Source organism: Podarcis tiliguerta, assembly GCF_965153285.1.
Source record: "Podarcis tiliguerta genome assembly, chromosome: 2".
In the NCBI taxonomy this organism is placed as follows: Eukaryota; Metazoa; Chordata; class Lepidosauria; order Squamata; family Lacertidae; genus Podarcis; species Podarcis tiliguerta.
In genome coordinates, this window is record NC_139535.1 from 45,747,596 (window position 1) to 45,770,670 (window position 23,075).

The 23,075-nt window shown below is 39.5% G+C and overlaps 1 protein-coding gene across 1 annotated transcript in view; it reads left to right on the forward strand.

Annotated features, from left to right (window-relative positions):
* Window positions 1–23,075, forward strand: part of NUP210 (nucleoporin 210) — an 85,893-nt gene that overhangs the window by 2,040 nt on the left and 60,778 nt on the right. The window contains exons 2-7 of the mRNA XM_083420569.1: window positions 6,107–6,243; window positions 6,405–6,536; window positions 10,179–10,275; window positions 14,639–14,789; window positions 21,067–21,199; window positions 21,739–21,895. Of these exons, the coding sequence (XP_083276695.1) occupies window positions 6,107–6,243; window positions 6,405–6,536; window positions 10,179–10,275; window positions 14,639–14,789; window positions 21,067–21,199; window positions 21,739–21,895 (807 nt within the window). The remainder of the gene's footprint in view (window positions 1–6,106; window positions 6,244–6,404; window positions 6,537–10,178; window positions 10,276–14,638; window positions 14,790–21,066; window positions 21,200–21,738; window positions 21,896–23,075) is intronic.

Here is a 23,075-nt window from a genome sequence, read left to right on the forward strand (position 1 = left end):
ATTATTGAGCTTTCCACAAAGCCATAAGAAAGAGAAGTAGAACATCTCTAGAGTGGCACTCCAAATGTCCTCACCCAGCACCTTCATATTGATGTTAAACAGATGCGACATCAACATCTGGGTTGCACAGAAATTCCCCAGTAGCATATTCTGAAGCTGGCTTTGTAGATAGGAGTGGACCCTGCATAACATCATGTCTCCAACCTTCAGTGCACATAGCTGGTCAAGTAAATACCATATCTGATAGTAGTATCAAAAGCCACTGATGGAGATCGAAGAGCAGCAACAAGATCACCCCCCCCCCCAGTTCCTCTCTTGCTACAGGTCTTGCAGGGCAACCAAGGTTGGTTCACTTCCAAAGCCAGACATGAATCCAAGCTGAAATGGGTCAAGATAATCTGCTTCCTGCAAGGTTATCTGCAGCTGCATGTCCACCAGCTTCTCAATACTTTTCAATGCCTGTGTGGCCACCACGCAATACCTTTATGAAGGGGTATTTGCAATTGAACAGCAGCTGTCATGAACCTCCTAGTACTTGGGTGGACTTTTTCCAGAAGTAGCCTCACCACTTCCTGTATGAGGGTGACAGGCACCACTCACTCTCACAGAGACCTACGCAGTCAGCCCATGTGTAGCTACAAAAAGCTAAAGAAAACAGGTAGTAGTCCAGGCAAATCTAATCATCTAGTGCACATCCTCAGGTTGTAAAAGAAAGTTGTAATTGAACCTCTAACACGTGGTAAGATATAGTTCTGGACACTCCCACAATAATGGAGGTCAATAATGTGTTTTGACCTTATAAGTAAGACCATAGCAAAGTGTGTAAAAAATAGATAATTTCCCTCCAAAAAGAGTCATCAACTGATCATGTTTAAAATGTACAGGAAACTGATGTTAAACTGGCCTAGCATGTGTATTTAACTGGGATCTCAGTTTTGATTACTGAGGGGAAGTTGTCATTCTAAAGTTTTCCCTTTGGACATTATTTTGATTTCTACATATATTAATTTTTTACATTTTATATCCCATCAACATAGTTCAGCAGAGCCTTCAGGATGCATTGCTCTAAGACATGGGAATAAATGGGGAAAATATCCAAATAACTACATTGACCTTGGTCCAACACCTGTTCAGACAATCTAATACCACTAATAGGTTTAAACATTTAACTACCCATGACTGACTGATGTTTGCTCAGCACAGCAATACTCATGAGATATTAACAATTATCTTTGTGTTAGAGCTTCCCTCTTTTAAACCTGCTGTACAGACAGCTTGTGACATGTGTTTGGGAGCAACTGTATGTAGCCCTGTCACCGATTTCTGGCATCCATCAGCCAAGAAGCACAAGTGACCACAGGCTTCTTTGCCATTCATTCTGAGTGTGTAGCTGGGCCTCACGCAATGAACATGCTTATATGACTTGACCAATTCCTTCTGAAAGACAACACAGTAGAATTTCTTATGAATTGTCCTTAACAGAACCATATACACATAGATCAAGGTATTTATGTTCATAAGTCTATAACACATAGACTTGACCAATTAGGAGGAATGAATATTAAATCTCATATATTAAGAGCAATTGTGATTTCTCATGATTCTTGATCCAGCCAGTGTTAAGTAGCCCGTTGATTCAACTGGCATGTACTTAACTCTCGCGGCATTCACCACATGATAACATTTAGTGAATGCAATAAGTATAATTAGTCCCAGCAAAACTAACAAACTCCTAAAATGTGGACAGATGTTAGTATTAATTCTGTCTGCCAGAATCTTCATAGCAGACAAATATTCCCTGTGTGTTTGTGAGGGGGGAGGTTAAATTTCTAATTTGTATAGCCATGAACAGATAATTTAAATATGTATGCAAATTCTACCCAGAAAGTCCTGAACTGAAAAGATTGTAATAAATTATGCAAATCATGTATGTTTATATGTATCTACTTCATTTGCTTGCCTTTCATCTGTCTCAGAATTTTGAGTTTTCTAAATTTTTTATAGATCCAGGGAGAAGGGCATGGGGTTTAAGGAGTACAAACAGGGTAAGGCATGTGGGAAGCAGAGGGATGGATGAAACTGGAGCTAATAAGTTTTATAGTCCATATATATATGGACTATACAGTTAAAGATATTGTTGAGTATGTGTTTCTGGAACTGAGTACAGTGGTACCTCAGGTTAACTACTAAATTTGTTCCGGAGGTCCGTACTTAACCTGAAACTGTTCTTAACCTGAAGCACCACTTTAGCTAATGGGGCCTCCTGCTGCTGCCTCACCGCCGGAGCCCGATTTCTGTTCTCATCCTGAAGCAAAGTTCTTAACCTGAAGCACTATTTCTGGGTTAGCGGAGTCTTTAACCTGAAGCATATGTAACCTGAAGCGTATGTAACCTGAGGTAACACTGTATATAAAGCACATTCCTACATATGTGCATTAGACCTTTTGATTTTTTACTGTCTTTATAGCAGTTCCTCAGTATTCCAAACTGTCTGTGAAAATAGGTTGGCTGGATCAAGAATTGTCATCCCATGAATGGAAAAGCTTCTTCCATTTGCAGTAAGGACTCAATCCCAGCAGAGGCTTTGACAAAAGAAAGCAGGAGGGCAGGGAGAGAGAATTTGCATGGATTCCTCCTTCCCTCCGTAGTCTCCAGCAGCAGTAGTCTGGAGGGTCACTCAACTGTCCAGACCAGATTTGGGGGGGGGGGTTGTTATAGGGGCAACGAGGGAAAAGGTGGCAGTGTCTTGTGAGCAGAGCTGTGCTGATCCAACCAGCTGTTGATATTTATGGCCGTTTCTGATTTGTCGTTTGAGTTATTAATGTTCTTTGGAAATGAAGGAAATAACCCAGAGGGATTTCATTTCCGCCTTGATATTTCTCTCTCTCTCCTTCATTTGGTATTTTGCTTATAACAGTAGGCCTGTGTTAAATGACTTTCCCCCTTTTTGCTGCACTTAAAAAAAAACAGGAAGTAGAGTTTCATCTAAAGTATGCTTATATTCTCTGTGTGGGCAACAAAACGGAAGTAAAATTTTATATGTGGTTTTAAAAGTAAAAAAATAAATAAATTGTTGATAGATGATATTTTACATTTTTACCTGGAGCTGTTAACTAGGAATTATTCATGGAGTATTTTTTAAAAATCATTAATGTTTTCTAGAATCTCACAACAATCTGTTTTGCTAATTGCTTGTGGGAGGATTTGCAGATGCATGACGGATATCATTGCACACACTATTCTTTTCCTCCCTATGCTGGTCCTGCAAAGGGGTATATGATCTTGAGGAGTAATGATTGCACAGGCTAGGCTTAAGCGGGTTGAACTCCAGTCACATAAATCTTAGTTAATGTATTTTCAGTGTTGCGTGGACAAATACAAGGTGAACCTTAGGCTGAAGTAACTGTGGGGCAAGAATGCAGAGGGACTGAGTGTGATTCTGCTTTCTCCCTGCATACACAATCTATACATGTTAAAGGTTGGAAGGTGCGCTCAATATCAGCCACTGAATAAAAATATTCACAATTATGCTGGATATTCACTAGAAAAGGGAAACTGACTGAATCAGGCACTACAGTTAGAGACCCTAACTCTAACTGTAGAGACATTAACCTGTAATGCTAGTAAGTGTTACAGTTTATCACCAAAATTTAGCAGTTAGGTTATGTAGATAGCTAGATTAGACAACAGCTGTTTAATACTTTTGCTTGCTTGTGCACAGCAATGGACCATATAACGTACTATAGCAGTCTAGAGATGTCTGTTGACCACAAGAATAATATAGAGGCAGTCTGAGCTGTGTTTGTGGTCAGAAGAGTCTAGATGGCATCACTGTCCACTAAAACCAGTAAATGCAACCAAGAGTGAGAAAAAGGCACATTTCCCCAAAGGTTAAATTGTGGTTGGCTCTTTATAATTTGTTTTGGCAAGCTGTTTATTCCACAATGTTTAAGAGAGTTGTAGTTATTAGTGGCACCACCACCATCAGCAGTGAGCCTATTTGCTTTATCTTTGTTTATTTAGCTCTTCAAATCAAGCTCATTTTAGCACTTTGAAGTTAAGTCTTTAGATGATTCTTTCAAACACAATATATGTATTCTTTTTCTGCTTTAGGGTTGCTCTCTACAGCACAACAGACAGGATGTGTGGGTGATATGCTATATTTGAAAGAATACGTGGAGGAAGTTGCAACACTAATAGTGAAATCCTTACTCAGAAGCACAGTATGTGCATACAGCGTTGTTGCCCAAGTCGATTTGCAAGACTACATTTTTTTAGTCCTACTTTTGACTAAAATATAAGATAAAATCAAGTTAATTTGGCAGTTTTGCAAATTAAGCTAGGGCATGAGTGAATCCTTCAGAGGATATCCTTCAAAGGATATAGATCATGGGTAAGCAACCTAAGGCCCAGGGGCCAGATGCTGCCCAATCGCATTCTCAATCCGGACCGCGGATTGTCCTGGAATCAGCTTGTTTTTACATGAGTAGAATGTGTCCTTTTATTTAAAACGCATCTCTGGGTTATTTTTGGGGCATAGGAATTCGTTCATATATTTTTTTCAAAATATAGTCCAGCCCACCACATGGTCTGAGGGACGGTGGACCAGCCCATGGCTGAAAAAGGTTGCTGACCCCTGATATTGTTGGTTAATGAATGAGTTCACATAAATACACAACAAACTTAAGCCTGTGCTGCTGCTGGTGGTGGTGCTACTGCTGCTGTTAGATTTATCTACCACCCTTCATCTGAAGATCTCAGGGCAATATGAAGCATTAAAATACAAGGTAAAAACAGAAAATGCATAATAACAAGAAGAACAAAACAACCCAATAACCCCACCCTACCCTTCCCATGAAGTTTAACTTCCAGGGGGCCAGACAGATGGATGCGGCAGTCTAGGGATTCCCTATTCCTGTCTTAAAGTGCAGTGAAAGCAATTTCAGCACACACTGTTGTATCAGAAGATCTTTTGTACCTGGGACAAAGACAGTGGATCTGTGTTCGCCTTATCTCCACACTTAGCTTTTTTTTTTTAAAAAAAGACACAGTAGTATTCTCTTTAAATTGCCAAATATAAAAGTGTTTTATATAGGATAGCAACCTCATTTTTCTCCAGTTTTGTCAGGAAGTAGAAAGCTGCAGCCTGCAGGGCAGTGAGCTCTTCAGGAATCCTGAATCTCTGGTTGTTGTCAGGCCCACCAATTAACTGGACAAAAATATTATTCTCTGATTAAAGGAGTAGCTGAACATTCTTCTACCAATTAGATAGAGCAGAGCTTGAAATCCAAACTTCTACATGCCGCCTTGGAGGTGGACAATAAGATTTCTGCTCTGTCTTGAATCCTCAGGGTTGCCATTCTTAGCCACCTTGAAAGAATTAGTACTAAGTCTGATTTTTGTTCAGTGGACTGCTTCAGTGAGTCGTAGAATTATTTGCTGTAATGGGAGCCCCCCACCCACCCACCATAGGCTTATTTTCTACTTGGCAGGGTAGCTAATCAAAAGAAACTAAAAGTGCTGCAAGATTCAACATAGAACCAATGTGTTTGTAATAAGTAATAAGTGAAGCCGTAATTTAAAAAATGATTGGCTTGAAGATGTATTAGTAGGTTTTTCATTTGAAACTGACATTGCTGAAAAGGCAAGAACTATTTATATATTATACATAACATGAATGAGAAAGTGAGAACAAAAGGTTTTCAATGGGTTTCTACATCTTCCAGACCTGCGGCAGAATTCAGCTGAGAATGTGAACAATAAATAATTTCAAACTAGTAAGTAAATGACAGTGGGTTGTCCTCCCCTCCCCTCCCCCCCCCCGGCCAAGCCATTAGGGGAAAGCTTTTCAGAACTTTATCTCCATAGAAAGAGGTAGAATGAGCTGGCCGTGATGCCATTGCTTTCTCTGAACACCTAGATGTATATTCAAATATACCTATACCGATTTTGCAGCCAGTTATACAGTACTTAAAACTGATAGGAACTGCTGGTAATACAAAGTTAAATAAAGCATGACTTTACTTAAATGGTAAAGAAAACTTTAATGGGCATCGACATTTATCAGTAAGTCTCACTCCAGTAATTTTTGTTTGTTTGTTTTAAGGTCTTCTACCAGACCAGAAGTTGCTAGCATAGAAGCTATAGAGCAAGACAACCAACAATGTTCACAGAAGGCTATTGTGCAGGCCCGTTCATCGCAGGTGACACGCCTTACAAGTATTATTTTGGCTGAAGATATTTGTAAGTAGAGCAATATTCTTCCCATCTTATTTGGAGATGTGTATGTTTTAGATGACTTTGTTGTAAGTTAATTCTACGCTATTCTTTGGTTGGAATGTGGTGTGGTGGTTTTTGAGGTTGAACCTATCTTGTAACTAGATATTTTCCTGTATCTCATCAAGTAACTGGCCAAGTCCTTCGCTGCGATGCCATAGTTGACCTTATTCATGATGTTCACATTGTGTCCACCACAAAAGAACTGTATCTAGAGGATTCACCATTGCAACTGAAAATTCAAGCTTTAGATTCTGAAGGTAAGACTGTATCTCTTTTTACATAAAATATTCATCCAGACAAAGAGCTCTTCTTGATGTTATGTTGGCCAGGGCCATACATTTTCCTTCCTAAATCTACTGCTGTGTATCAGTAGTCTCAGCTTGAAATTCCTATCTGCATAAATGGGCTTCTAAATTTGCATTTTAATCATATTGGTATTTCTCTTTAAATTCAAAAACCTCCATCAACAGGGGGGGAAATCACTGTCTCGGTCTAATTTTGCGGTCAAGTGTCTCCTAAGAAAGCCATACAGATAAAATACCTGGCAGAAGGTATAACACACCCTAACTCAATGCCATGCTGGATCATGTGCCTCCTGCTCCCTTCATAGGCTGGTGTGGTGTGATGTGAAGGTAGAGCCATCCTGTTTAGTGCACCAAAGAGCTGTCTCCAGGATACCCAATAAAACAGCTCTGTAGCTCACCTGGACCAAGTGAGGTTATTCTCTCTTTGCATCAGCCTATGGTGGGTGGCGATCCTGCTTAGCCCTAGGCTTGGGTTCTCTGAAGGGAGCTGTCTTGTGCACCCAAACTCAGCAGTAAGCAGCCTTGCTTCTCCCATCCCTGTCAAGTAGTGAGGAGGAGGGAAGCAAAGCTAACTTTTGCAAGTAGAAGCAGCAAACTGGAAATGTCCCGCTTGTTACTGTTGCTTGCAAACTCCAGCCTTGTTTCTCCCATCCCATCAGGTGTCAGGAAAGGGATAAGCAAATTGATGTTTTGCAAGCAAAAGCAGCCTGTCAATCATGTGGCATTATGAACATATCATGTTTGGGCAGCCCTGTGTCTTTGGCCCGTGGGCCTGATCCTGCTAAGGATGTGGCTCATGGAACCAAAAGGATTCCCCAGCCCTGCAGTCAAGCAGTATACTTGCAGAGATGTCATTGGGATCAACAATACCCAACAATATTGGGATAAATAATATAAAGTACATAAAACTGCAAGACCTACGTGTGGGGCCTAAACATAAAACAAAATACTGTGACAGTAACAGAACATATGAAATAACTATTACAGTTGTATTAGGACTGCGAAGGTCACGACTTGTGAATTACTTATAACAACAAATCATACAGGCCTTGCAATCATAGCTGACAGTATTTGAGTAGCCTTAGAACTGCTGCTGATATGCAGGTAAAATGTGGTGGGAGGCATTCCTTTCTGTATTCAGAAGCTCTAAAGATGAGAGTAAAAAAGAAATGAAGGAAGTATAGCATTTCCATGTCTAGTCAATAATATCAATATTTGCACTGGATAGCAGAGATTCTGTTTCATGAATTGGACTAATAGACATATGCTGGTATCAGTTCAAGTAAACCTAAATTTTTGAGGGGAGTTGAACTGTCTCCCGGGCCTATTGTGCTTGCAATACATGTACTGTAGGGGTGCTGTGGCCAATGTCACAGCAAGCATTTCTCATCTCTTAGTGTCTGCTGCAGATTTGCAGCTTCAGCACTGTTCCGTTTCTCCCTGCTAAAGAAAAAAGCACACTATTTTATTTGTTTTTACTTTACATTTCAGCAATATTGAGGGAAGATTTACCTTAGCTCCGCAAAGTTCAACCAAGTGTTATGAAAACAACCAATTATGATTGTACATCTTGTATAAAATACCCTTGGGCACTTAGAATTCTATTTTCTGTGGTAGATTGCCTTTTTTAAATAGAAATTTTAGGATGGAATGCCAACCCACAGCACTCTACTCTGTACTAGGAACCCATGATTGAAAGGTATTTGTAGTCTCTGATACACTCAGATGCACTTTGAGGTGGAGAATGGTCATAGAGTGCATGTGTGACTGCAACAACATTTTCTACTGATTTTGCAGTAAAATCACGCTATTGATTATGCACCGACAGTGAACACAACTGCAAATTCATTTTTAATTAATCAAAATAATTTGAAAATAGAGAGAAGTGAAGGATCAAGTCCCAGATTTGTCAGATTAACCTCTTAGGTTTCTGAATTTGTGTTATCCCTTAATTGTAAAAACAACCTTATTTAAGGCTTAGTTTTTGGTAAGGAAGGAAGGGTTGGTTATTTATTTATTTATTAAAATTGATATGTCACTTGATTGTAAAAGAAAACTCAGACTGGTTTGCAGAAAAAAGATGCAGGAATCGTTAAAATAGAAAAATAGAGAGAAATTAACAGAAAATCACTTCAGCTGCATCGGCCATAAAGTTTTTATTGTAGGACATTTCCATTCTTTTTAATTGCTTTAATTCTGGTCACATTGTTAGATAGACAACATTTGAGACATAGAATCTTTATTTATTTCCATTTCCAAATGATAGTTTGATAAGCTAAAAAAAATTGGCGCTTTTTTCTTTTTTAAAAAGAAAGTTAATTGCAGGTAAGCAAACAATAATTTTTATTAAAGTGATGTCTTTGAATTGATGCTATTGGGAGATGAAGACTGATATCATGACTGAGGAGTTAGCCTTGAATAATGATTTTAATTCCATTTCTTCATTGATGTAATAGCTTTTAATGAATGTGTATTCAATCGTAACAATATACCTGAAGCAGCGTCTCCTCCCCATTGTTCAGCCCGGACACTGAGGTCCAGCTCCGAGGGCCTTGCTTTTTTGTATACACAACTATGCAAATGTTCTGCTTGCTTGAGCAGTATGAAATTGAGCATGCATGTTTTTATTGTATGATATCTTATTTGTTTTAGATATCACATAAGTAGCTAGGAAAATGGGGTCATCTTGAAATATTTATAGCCTTATCTACCCACTTACCTATAGCAGGAATAATGCAAATTTTAAAATTTCAGACTGCATTTGCACATTATGCTTCTGTGGATTGTGGAACGCTTTGCACTGTTTAAGTAGCATTAAATTAAAAACAAACCGCTATTTGTGAAATAGTAAAGCTGCAACTCTGTGCCTGTGTTGTCAGAAGTAGAGACCCATTAAATTCAATGGGACTTGCTCTCACGTAACCATGAATAGGATTGCAGCCTGATTGGAATTTCATATCCTATAGTTATGAACTGATGACATTAACGAAGGCAGCCTTAATTTAGGCAGTTTCCACATTACTTCTAGTTTTCAGTAGTTGCCATTTGTATTAAACTTGCGTCCAACATGTATGTAATCTTGGCTTCACCGATCATAGAATGTTTTATACAAATTCCTTGTTTCTGTTTGATAAATGAATGGTGACTCAATCGCTTTCCCCCCATTACAAGAAACTTAATAATAAGAATAAAATTCTAAGCTTCTGAAATAGGTCTAATTCATGCCATATTGTTTTGTAATATATGATTCTGGTTCCTTTCATTTTCTTCTGCTGCTGCTTATTGTAATTTCCAAACATTTGGATTTCCGGGCAGAAAAGTTATTGATTGAGCTTTTTTTATTTTTACTAAAGTTGTTGAGCTTAAAAAATTGACATATTTGAGCTATTTTTAAGGAAAATCGGTGAAAACGACACTGCCATGCATCTGGGTTTTCCCGGACATATAGCCAATTGCCTTCCAGACACTGCTACCAACTGCAGTATTCTAGACGTACGGTAATCCTAGATGTAGTTTTATGGCTGATTACCAAAATGTGGAAAGATTCTATAGCTGTTCTCACATTTGATACTTATTTTCTTGAATTATTTTAAGGAAACACCTTTAGCACTTTGGCGGGACTTGCTTTCGAGTGGACAATTATGAAAGACCCAGAAACTAATGGATTCTCAGATTCCCACAATGCACTGCGGTAAGCATCGTTAAAATTGTTTCATTTGTTACTTTATGCATAAAGGACAATGGGCAGGGAAATAGCAAGCACCAGCTTTGATCTCCTGTTCCTGTTGGCATTGCCCCCCCCCTTGGGTCTTTATTTATTGTGTTATGAAGACTTTCTTGGGGGGGGGGAGTCAAGGCAACTCGTGATATAACATTTAAAGCAATAAACTAACAAAAAACATACAGTGGTAACTCGGCTTAGTACTTAATTCGTTCCGGAGGTCCGTTCTTAACCTGAAGCACCACTTTAGCTAATGGGGCCTCCCGCTGCCGCTACGCCGCTGGAGCACAATTTCTGTTCTCATCCTGAAGCAAAGTTCTTAACCTGAAGCACTATTTCTGGGTTAATGGAGTCTGTAACCTGAAGCGTATGTAACCTAAAGCGTATGTAACATGAGGTACCACTGTACTGAAAACGAAACATTTCTCAAAAAGTTAGAGATAGCAGATAAAGTTTCATAGAAAACATCATTGATAGGCCAACTGGCAGCAAAAGAGCATCAAAGGTGGCTCAGTTCAGGCTTCTTTAGGCAGTGGGGTCCACAACCAAGAATTCATAGAATTGGGGACCATGTGGTCCAACCTCCTGAAAAGGACATTTCATCCATGTTTTTAATAGAACAGTAAAAAAGAACTGCAGGAGTCTTTTGCCCAGCATGTGGCTTGAACCCATGACCCTGAGATTAAGAGTCTGAGCTATCCCAAAATCCCAACTCTCAAGGTCCATGGGATGGAGGCAGTACTCCCTCGGGTGAAAAATTGCTCTCTCACAGTATCCCTGCTCAACTCCTCCAACAAAGTAATCCAGAGGGGAGAGATGGAATTGCATGCAAAAATTATAGATAGATAGCCCAGGTCTAGTGCACCCGACCCACTGTGTTTTTCAGTCCTTGGCATGACACAAAATACAGGAAATTCATTGCATCTCTTGCTGCTGACTGGCTGTCTTCAACTTACTGTATCACAAGTTGTGCAGGCTTGAATGCTCATGTTCTTATAAGTACGTAGTCTTTTATCTTGCTGATTTGCAGTTAAAAACTGAACTGAACTAAAGTACTGAACGTGAGTTAATTAACTTAGATTTATAACAGTTGCATGTTCCAGTTGGTACTCTCAGCACACTCGTATGCCATTAAAAATTACTCATAATTAAAACAGAATCGGCTCAATAATACATGCTCCATGGATTTAATCCACAGAGTAGCAATAAACTAAGGATAATGGTTTGCCTCAAATTGTGCCCCCTTCCTCTGACAGAAGCCTCTTCAATCCAGCAGAGGATTCTGCCTGCTGAAAGGGGGACAGGTGGGATCTTCACAAATTCCGTTGTTCTTCTGCAGCCCCCCCTTCTGCCCCCCACCTGTTTCTAAGGACTCAGCGATAGATCTGCAAATAAAACGATTAAAGTATCGTTTTAAGTGCAGTATACACACTAGATGACAATGGTGAGCCTTAATAAAAATTCAATGTATTTTTAAAAACTCTTTTTTTAAAAAAAAAAAAAAGCATTTTCAGAACATTTTTTATATAGATTCCATCAAAGGGTCCCTTATTCCTCTGGAAAATGTCTGGGACATGAAGGGGGCTGCAGGGAGAAGAGGGGCAGTTGCTTTCAAAAATTCTTAACTTCCCGTAGCATAGAAAAAGACTACATGTTTGGTAAGTTAAAAATGGTTTACTCTTCAAAGGCTAGCTTCATGTGCTTTTCCATACAGCAGCAAGAAAATATAGCCAGTATAACTTAGGTTCCAAAATGGTAAGTGTTTTTAAATTATTTGTAAAGAAACACAAAGATGGCTTGCTTAGGCCATGCAGCTTGGAGCATCCATCTTAGACATCCTTACTGGTCATGTTCAGGTGGTAGAAAGAGAGAATTTAGTAACTCTTCCTCCCAAGATGAGGGGGAGTGACCTATCTAAGCCTTGCAGCACAACTTACTCTGTGGTCTTAACCCTTTCATGCATTAGATTTAAACATGTTGGCTATATGATACTACATACGCTGTGCAAAATTGTGGAAAGCAGTACACATATGTTGCATTTTTGCTTTCCCTAGTGTTTACAACACTTCATTGCTTTCAGACAGATCTTTTGAGTTTGAGTTTCCATTTTGGTTAAAATGCCTCAGTTTTAAATCCTATCCAAGAGCACTGTCTCTTTGGATATTTTTCATTTCATTCAATGTTGCAGTTCCGCTATTGATACTGACTCTTTGAAAATGGGTCTTCAATGAAGCTGAATCACTTTGTATATCCCAATTTGGTTACAATCCATCATAATAAATGAAACAACAGGCATTCCATTTGTTTAATTTTCTTGGAGCCTCCAAAGTACTTTTCTGTTATTTTGGAGTTTCTGACCATATTCAAGAAGTACGCAGAATACTAAATCAATTTTTCCTCATATAATTTTGCGTATTAGAGCCAAGTAGAACATTAAACTGATAATCAGCAGCAAAAGGAGCTGTAAATTTAAACTGCGGGTGGCGGGTGGCGCTGTGGGTAAAAGCCTCAGTGCCTAGGGCTTGCCGATCGAAAGGTCGGCGGTTCGAATCCCCGCGGCGGGGTGCGCTCCCGTTGTTCGGTCCCAGCGCCTGCCAACCTAGCAGTTCGAAAGCACTCTCAGGTGCAAGTAGATAAATAGGGACCGCTTACTAGCGGGAAGGTAAACGGCGTTCCATGTGCAGCTCTGGCTCGCCAGAGCAGCGATGTCACGCTGGCCACGTGACCCGGAAGTGTCTCCAGACAGCGCTGGCCCCCGGCCGCTTGAGTGAGATGGGCGCACAACCATAGAGTCTGTCAAGACTGGCCCGTACGGGCAGGGGTACCTTTACCTTTACCTTTAGAACATTAAACTGATAATCAGCAGCAAAAGGAGCTGTAAATTTAAACTGCACTTCAAGGCCCTAATTTTAAGGAGTGAGGCGCAACCACAATTAAATACCAAGGGTTGAATTCAGCATGGTGCTAAGGAGATTGTTCCTTTTGTTTGTTTGTTTGTTTGTTTGTTTTCTTGTCTAACAGAGCGATCTTCCTTTTCCTTCCCCCTGTGTGCTGTTCTAGGGTTTCTCCTGGCCCTCTAGAGAGGATCTGGAGGAGTCACAGGAGAAGCAGGGGAAGCCCCATTGCACTAATGGGATTCAGCTAATGGAACTGTGTAGTTGAATCCAACCCTAAGGTTAAAGATGTGCTGAACTCTCTTGCATTGAAATCATGACGACAACAAGAAACAACAACAACAATTAATAATAATAGTTTTATTCTGCACTTCCACCAAAGTTCAGTTTTCAGGATAGTTCATTAACAAGTATAGTATTTAAAAGAATAAAATAATATATGATTAATTACTAAAATAAATATGCAAATTTAAAAAGCAGTAGCTCTATTAAACTTCAGGGGGGAATGAAATGCATAGGCATTCACATCATATGCTACCAAAGCCTTGGGAGCATAAAAATGTTATCAGCTGGTGACGAAAGAATAGTAAATAAGGGAAAATATATACAGAATGGATTACTCTGTGACTGGGTGCCATAAGAGAAAAGGCTGTGTCTCTGGTAGCCAACCTGTAAGGAGCTAAAAGTGGTTGCCATTCTGTATGTTAGCTCTTTTATGGGCCACTTGAGAACAAGATTAAGAAAGCATCGTTCAAATATATGTCACAGCAACTTCATTGGAGCAAAAGAAATTATTGTCCTTTGCCAGCATGCAATACAGGAATTTATGGGGGATTAGCAATAAATGCAATGACTCCTGGGGCTAGCTCGTGCTTTTAAAAGAGGGGAAGGAAAGCTACCAGTCAGTATTCTATTATGAAATAAACGAATTAGAATAGGACTGATAGCATCTAATCAGCTGACTTGAAAAGAGAGAGTTAATACTGTATTATTTCTGTTTATCCAGATTGCTTCTTTGCTGTGTACAGAAGTGCCCCTTTTAGTAGGCAAGCATCAGTGCCTTGTGCTATCTTTCAATATAAAAATGTTCTATGGTCAGCGCAGTGGTTTCCATTTCTTAACTTGGCCACCATATTCTGAAAGAGTTAGGAAATTTTCAGATATGCATAATAGGCAGTCCCGTGAATAACACATGACTGAAGTTTAACCTGGACATTATCAAGGCAGCTGCTAAGTAATGGAAGATGGAACAACAGATGTCACTTGAGCATTCATAGGTCAGACTGGATCTGTAGACTTTATAACTAAGGAGGACCTGCAATCCCATCTAAAGTAAACCTAATACACTGCCAGTCCTTTGCATTTTTTAGGTGACATTCCCCCTTCTTCATAAAAAATACAGGTATATGAATATCTAAAGTTATTAACTCTTTTTACAGCATCCTGAAGTTCTCAGAATCAACGTATACACCGCCTTCCTATATATTAGAGATGGAAAAAGTTGCCAGACAAGGTGACATTGTTTTAGTATCGGGCATGAAAACAGGGAGTTCGAAATTAAAAGCAAGGATACAAGAAAGCGTTTATCAGGTAAGGTCCTTTTCTGCAGTACATTTATTATAGCAGTCTTCCAACAGGATGCTTTTTCTCCTCTTGCAGCTATTGCCCAGTGCTGGAAATAAGGTGATACTGATAAGCGAAACATATATACTGATCACAAAGCACAATTCAAAAAATGTTCTGCAGAACTAACAAATGTTACTGTGGCATAAGCTGCTGTAGGCAAGATACATGAAGCAGACAAATGCATGTATAATGTGGATGAAGGAATCTTTTACTGCTTTGTGTAGTGAGACTGAAAGGTGACATACCATTGAATGTTGACAGTCACCTAAATGGGTTTCTGCATTCATTTCATTCCGCATGTCCCAAAACTGCAAAAAAAATATACAACCTGTTTTCTGGTACTTTCAAAATTTACCTGGGATTTTTGTCAACATATACATATGAATGTCAACATTCACCAGATAATTGCTAGAAATTAGAACAGACATCTCATTATTCCTCTGCCCCTTCCCCCCTTTTTATTGTCATTGTTTGTATGGTTGTGAACAGTCCAGGTTTCTTTTCACTACTTCAGAAATGTCTGTACATAAACATTCGGGAGCTGCTGCTGATATATAATTTTATTAATCTAGATTTTCAAGATAGCCTACAAAAGAAAACCATAAAACAAATATAAAACATCAGAAACAAAAGCAATTATCGTAGCAACACTAAAAATACAAAAACCAACAACACAGTAGATAAAAAACAGTTAAAATCCTGGGCAGTCTTTTTTTTTTTTTAATGTCTAAAATGTGGTTATCTGGTTAACCCAGTCACATGGCGCCTTATAAATAATAGTAATTTTTATTAAGAAAGCCTACAGATGGCTTTTGAATGGTAAGAGCAGTTCAACAATGCAGCCAATTACATATAGAAGGAGCTATCCTCTGCTATAGATCTTCAAGCAGAGGATGCTGGAGAGGTTAGATTTCTGAAATCCCAGTATCAAGCAGGGACATAGCGTTTGATGGCTTGTAAGGTCTCTGCTGACTCTACTCGCCACTTATCATTGCTATAGGCTGCGAGAACTTTGGAAGTAGGGACTGACACACACCAGGACTGTTGAGCCTGTTGTTTTCCAGTATTCTTTGGGAGCTATTGCCAACATTATTTTGCTGGTTTTGCTCAGTAAATGATGTTGTAAGTGGAACATTGAAGAAGCAGTTAACAGGACTCCTAAGCCTCTGGGGGTTTTTTTTTCAGGGATTAAAAACTGCAAAATGATGCATTGTTTTCTGCATATTACAGTTCTTCAGGGTATTCAGATGCCTGACAGATAAAAATAGGTATCCATTACAAGTATGGATTTTGCAGCACCAACACCACTGTGGCAAAGTCAGCAAGATGCTACTCAGCAAGATTATTTTCATATCAGCAGAAATGTATGAGTTTAGGGTATATGCCATTTTAAAAATAAAGAAAATTAACTAGGACTCAAGTGGAAAAAATATGAAACACTTGGGTATTTGTATACCAATCTGAAAATACCTTTTGCTTTTCTTTTGCTTTTTCTTATTACTATTACTTTCTGCTGAAAATAGATTTAAAGGGAAAAAGCACAGACTCTGAAGCTCCCCCTCTTTTAGACCCTCACCGTGCTATCTGGGAATATCTAGACCAGTTTTTTGCACAATCAGCCACTTGATATTCAAAGGTTACAGTCTAAACCAAGTTGCTTAATGTGTTGCTGAATAATGTTCCGCCGTAGCCTTATATTTTTTATTAAGAAGGTAAAGACCTCTGTGCATCTCTTTCAAGGTGCCCACCCTTTAAAAAAAGTTTATGTATATGCATACAGTTGTACAAACAATATTCATTAAGTAGGTGGGAAAACTAAACTAATGGTGAATGGTTGTGTACAGGAAATACACGACAAGTGAGACACCATGTACTGGCAGTGTAGCCTGCATGTCCCATTCAGGATTCCAGATAGCTGTAAGCTAACCTAGCCTGCCACGCATCAGCCTGGGCTAGTGGCAAGATTTTAGTCTGAAAATTATTCACCTGTATTGCATCATTTTATGAGCATAAGCCAACAGGTGTTTAAAAAAATCTCATGAAAATGAATATATTCACTCATACTTCCATGTGTTACAGCCTCTACTATCCACATTTACTGTGCATTTTGTTGCAGTTGCAAAGCAAAGCAGTTTGGGAGTTGTTCTGTAATAAAATAGATTAAAGAGGAACCAGATATGACCTTTTATGAGACATTTAAAGTGTTGAGGTGTTCAACCATCAGGGTGGAAAAACTGGTGTGAGATCTGTACACAAGATGATATGGGAGTCCAGTGCTGTTATTTTAGTCTAAGACCAGTGGAATCTTCAAAGAGAAGGAAGTGGTGGAATGAAAATCACTTTCTGTTCACATTTTCCCAGTTTGTTTAATGGCCTATTTTAGCAGTTTTTCTTCAGAATGGCTAGTTCAGCGGGACAGTGCTGCAGAATTGCCCTCCTGACACACCAGTGTTGCTACTGATTACCTGGGGGTGGGATAGGGCAGAAATAAGATTGCGCTGTACAGGCCCACCAGTAGCAGTTCCCGATTGACCTGACCTCGCTCTCATTCTGTTTTGCACACTTGTGTCGAGAGAATAACTCTACAGCAGGCATAGGCAAACTCGGCCCCCCAGATGTTTTGGGACTACAACTCCCATCATCCCTAGCTAACAGGACCAGTGGTCAGGGATGGTGGGAGTTGTAGTCCCAAAACATCTGGAGGGACGAGTTTGCCTGTGCCTGCTCTATAGTATCATCCAGGCGTGGCGCACCCATAAGGCAAGGTGAGCCAACCGCCTCAGGCAGCAGGTTTCTCCTGATATAGTCTTGTCCCCTTGTTCCTGACCCCTTCTTTACTGACCCCTTCTTTACTGGCGGGGAGGAGGGTGCCATTTTGGAGTCTTGGGCCAGCCCTGATCTTAACAGATTCCATCATTTGCAGTTCCTTTTTCTTAGCTGTCCATAAGACCTCCAGTTAGGCTTGGCTTTTAAGTTTGCATTCCAGAATGAGAATTCTAGCTGAAAGAATGTGTCATATTAATTGCTTGCTTGTTAACACTGGATTTACCTCATTCACTGATTGCTTGAGTGCACATACATTTTCAGTGCTTGTAAAATTTAAAAGGCAATCATGCAGATTTGTGTATGGCAATATAACTAACCGTAGTATAACAGAATAAACAAACAGAATGTGATCTGATAAGGGCTTGACTGCTCTGTCAATACGTATTGATAGATGCTTACTACCACGCTAAGGTCCTTGTCTTAACTTTGTGCATAAATTAGCACAAAGAATATGTTCATTGCATGACGTTCCTATTTTCCAGTAATCCAGAGTATGGCCTTAGAAAACGTTAACACAACAAAGTCGTATTCATGTGAGAGTAGGCTGTCCTTCAGGTACCCACAACCCCAGCTGCTTAAGTCTTTAAAAATAAAACTCATTACTTTTGACATGTACCTTGAAAGAAACTAAAAGCCCCTGCAAATCTTTAAATGCTGGCAATGTTAAACCTGCTCCATAGGTCTCAATTAATTACCTGGCCATCACTGAACTAGTCAACGTTTCTGAATACTCCATGTTAGTTATCTCTGCAGTAGCACTGCCCCAGCGAAGATAAATGTAAAAAAACCTTCACTGGGGACATCAACCAAAAATATGCTTTTCCCTTCTGTGACCTCGCAAGGAAAGGACTGAAAAGACACATACACATAAAGGCTGTGTGCACATTCTGCCTTTAAAACTCATTCTTTCCCTCAAAGAATTTTGGGCAATGTTGTTTTTTAAGGGTCCTGGAAATTGTAACTCTGTGAGGAATAAGCTACAACTGCCAGAATTCTTTGAGGGAAAGAATGTGTTTAAAAGGTAGAATGTGTACACAGTCATTATGTGTGTGTCTTCTCAACCTTTTTTTTTCCAAAAAAAGGAAAATTAACTTTTGAAATTACATAAAATGTAATTTATCTTTTTTTGCAAATCAACTCTTTGTTGTCATTTAAAGTTGGCATGTATCTTTCTCTTTTTCAAATAATTCTCCAGCATTTTTCTCCACACTTCTTCCTCTGTTTTCCTGGCTGAGCTGACTTGAGCGAGTAGAACATTTGCACTAGAGATGTTAAGGAATCCCTTCTCACTGTGTTCTTTATAACCCACATGTGAGCTCAGAGAAAATTGAAAACCATACTTCATTCATCCACATGGCACTGCAGAATACCCACATGGCAGTACAAAATACAGTTGCTTAAGTTAACTTGCTGCATTCAGTTTTCTCTGACAAGTTGACATTCATTTCTTCCCCCCAAAGCACCAAGAAAATACTTTCAAGAAAAAGTAATTATAACCACAGAATTGAATAATGTACATCTATTCTCAAAGGCAAAAACTAGACTTGGTACAAGAGATTTTTTCAACAGTTCAGGTAGATAACTTTTTCTATTTTTTTAAAAAACTAATGTTTTAAAAGACCACTGTACTGGGAAAAACACCACAACATGCGGCGTCTCTGTTCCTCAGGCAGCAAGAAGTTCCTGGGGCAATGCTTACCCTGACTTGCCTTCCTTTGAAATGGAGATCAATGGAGACATAAGAGTTTATGTGCAAATATAGAAGTTGAGCAAAGGCGGAGACAGACAGCGAAGCACTTGTCTATAGCAACAGATCCCCCAAAGAGGGAGCTGTAGAAGTTGCTTTTCAGAACTCAAAACTGCACATGCTTCATTAGATTACATTATTCTTGGAGCGGGGGTGAGGGGGAGAGTTACCTGACTCCATCGGAACCCTCAAGGAAGATAAGACAGGTCAGCTATTCAGGCCCATTAGCCAAGCCATTTGCCTGAAAAAGGATGCAGCTGGCATACCTGTCCTCTGACTCTTGAGGATGTTAAGCCCTGTTAAAACTCCGCTGTCCAAACCCCCAAATTTAACGCCAAGACATATAATAGAGGGGTGCCCAACTATTGAAGTTTTTTAAAAAAACCAAGAGAACTTATTCTTCAGCAGACTCCAGTAGAAATTTATACATTTTGCTATCTATAGAGATTTTCTTATCTATAAATGACGAAATTATGTGCTTATGTGAGAAGATACTATAAGCTTTAAAAAAAAAGTTTGGGAGTAAGTTATTCTTACAAACAGGTCACATTCTGTATTTTACACAGTAGTGTATTGTACGGTCTTATGTTTCCTGGTATGCAATAAAAGGGACTTGTGGAAACTGGATTTTCTCAATTCTTACCAAGAACCTCAGTTAAGTTGGAACTTTGTGCTTGCTCCAAAGTGTGGGAGATGAGAAAAATAGATGATAGACAGATGATAGATAGATGATAGATAGATGATGATTAGATAGATAGATAGATAGATAGATAGATATCCTCTGCTCACCAAGAAGGTGGTATCCACACAGTGGAAGCAGCATGGATGGTTATTATTGCTTAATTCCACAACAAGCCAGGTAATATGTACATTTTGCAAGGCCAACTGGACTCAGATGTAGCCAGCTCCTGGGACCCCTGAAATCTTGCACCTTACAAGCATTGGCAGAGCTATTAATTTGGGGATCTTTACTGGAAACAATTGTGTGCTTGATCACAACGGGTTGTACCTAAGTCCTACTCAAGCAGACCCAATAAAACTCCTGAACCTGAATTGGCCTAGGGCTTGCCAATCAGAAGGTCGGCGATTCGAATCCGCATGACTGGGTGAGCTTCCGTTGCTCGGTCCCTGCTCCTGCCAACCTAGCAATTCAAAAGCATGTCAAAGTGCAAGTAGATAAATATGCAGGAAGGTAAACGGTGTTTCCGTGTCCTGCTCTGGTTCGCCAGAAGCAGCTTAGTCATGCTGGCCACATGACCCGGAAGCTGTACACCGGCTCCCTCAGTCAGTAAAGCGAGATGAGCGCTGCAACCCCAGAGTCACCCGCGACTGGACCTAACGGTCAGGGGTCTCTTTTCCTTTACCTTTATTAACTTCATAGGTCTACTCTAAGTAGCATTAGAAGGGTCTCTGCATACAGCCCACAAGCTCATAACACTACTTTAATTTGCTCATATCCCTTCTGAAAGGGCAATGCAACCAGCTGTTATTTCAAAACAAAATGAGTGCTTTTCTTGCTTTACATTTTCCAAGCTTGTTTTTCAGTGAATGAAATTAAAACTTTACCATGAACCTAACTGTTTCTTTGGAAATCCCATTTGTGTGAGAGTTTTTAAACCTATATTCTCTCCCCCCCCCCCCCGCCTCCTTTTCTTTTTTAACCTACAGAATGTACCTGCTGCTGAAGTCAGGTTGTTTATTTTGGAAAACATCATTCTGAATCCAGCGTATGATATCTACCTACTTGTAGGAATGTCAGTACAGTATAAAGTTCAGAAAATAAGACAGGGGAAGATTACAGGTTTGTCTTTTCGTTTTTTCAAATGTTGATATTTTGTATTCAGCCATTTTCTGAATGCAGATCTACCTGACAGAAATGATTACCACCTTTTATGTGTATCTATAGACCTGTACATATCCTCATTTAAGTCAAGAAGGTGAAACAGAGACTGAGTTGCAGTTCACTGAGCCAAATTTTGACACGTCATTTTAATATGCCATCTGGCAGACATTTCCTCCAAACTCTTGTGACAGGAAGGTTTCAGTTAGACCACATCATATCAACCTGAGTGTATTCCTACAAATACTATCCTCTGTGTGTGTCTATACAAAAGAACTCTCCTTAGTAGTATATGGATTTATACGTTTATCTGTTGTGTAAACCAGTTTTGTGAGTATAAGGTATTTCCTTCACTTGATTTGAGTTGCTGCTTCAATCCATTTTTCTTTTTATTTATCATAATAAATTTATTGATGACTCGATATTTTACACTGACAGGACTCCAAGGGTGACACCTTTATGCTCTCATTATTTCTTGTGTATTCTTCCTATATGTACAGAATTAATAATGCCTTCCGATCAGTATGAACTGCAGCTTCAGAACAAAACACTCAGCCCTGGGGGAGATCCAGCCTGGGCTGTTGCCAAGTTGGATCAGGCAACATCCAGAGTTACTGCATTGCAGCGGGGACAGATGAACGTTGTACTTTGCCACAAAAATATCCTTTTTGAGTAGCGTCCTACTTGTTAGCCTTAAAGCTTGATGAAATTATAGATTTTGGCTCATGCAGCAGTTGGAGAACTAGCCACTATGACCTAGTTCGCATGTCGCACTGGGTTAAACCTTGGATTAGCACGAATGCTGGAACATACAGGCTCCCAGATAGAAGCTCATAGCTGTGTCATGATGAACTAATTTAAGTTTTGGCTTAGTATGTGGTCTGAACCAAGGTTTGTGGCTAAGCAGTTTCCAGACTAACCACACTATAACCAAGGTTAGTTCAGTGTGGTGCCTTCCATAGTTACAGGTATCTGTAGAAGAAGAAGTATCTGAAGAAGTGTGCATGCACACAAAAGCTCATACCAATAACAAACTTAGTTGGTCTCTAAGGTGCTACTGGAAGGATTTTTTTTTTGTTTTGTTTTGTCAAGGTTAGTTCAAACATTGGCTTAGCTCAGTGCTTACAGCAGCATTTGGAATACATAGGGGGGTATCTTGTGCTTCTGTACAGTTGTGGCAGCTGCAGCTGCAATGGCCTAGAACCCTTTAAAAACATGGTAACTGAAACGGAAGCTGTGTGAGCTAGACTTTTTTTGGGGGGGGGATTTCATGCATTGGTTGCTTCAAGACTGGATTACTGCAATGCATTCTGTGTGGGATGTTCCTTGCACTTGATTTGGGTGCTGCAGTTGTGGAATTCTGTAGCACCATTGCTGTCAGAAGTGAGACCCTGATTTGTTACTGGGCCAAGTTCAAGATGTTACTGTTATTATATAAAGCCTTTAACAGCTTGGGACCAGTTTACTTGTGAGATTTCTTTTCTCTGTATATGCCTTCCTTACTGCTTCAATCTGCAAAACTGGCACTGTTACAGGTGGCATGTAATACTCGTTCTGCACTTGTAAGAAATTGATATTTTAATGTGGCAGCATTTCACTTTGGAATTCCTTGCCTGTTGACATCAGGCAGGTGCCTTCACTATACTCTTTTCGGCACCTCCTAAATCATTTTTGTTTAGGCAAGCCTATCCAGAAATGCAGAACGTTGACATATGCTTATCATTGATTATAATTTTTGAATGTTTTAAAAAGTAGCATTTTTAGTGATGATTTTATTTGTTTTATTACAATCAAGTGATATATATACCTTACAAAATAAATAAATCTTTTTTTTACA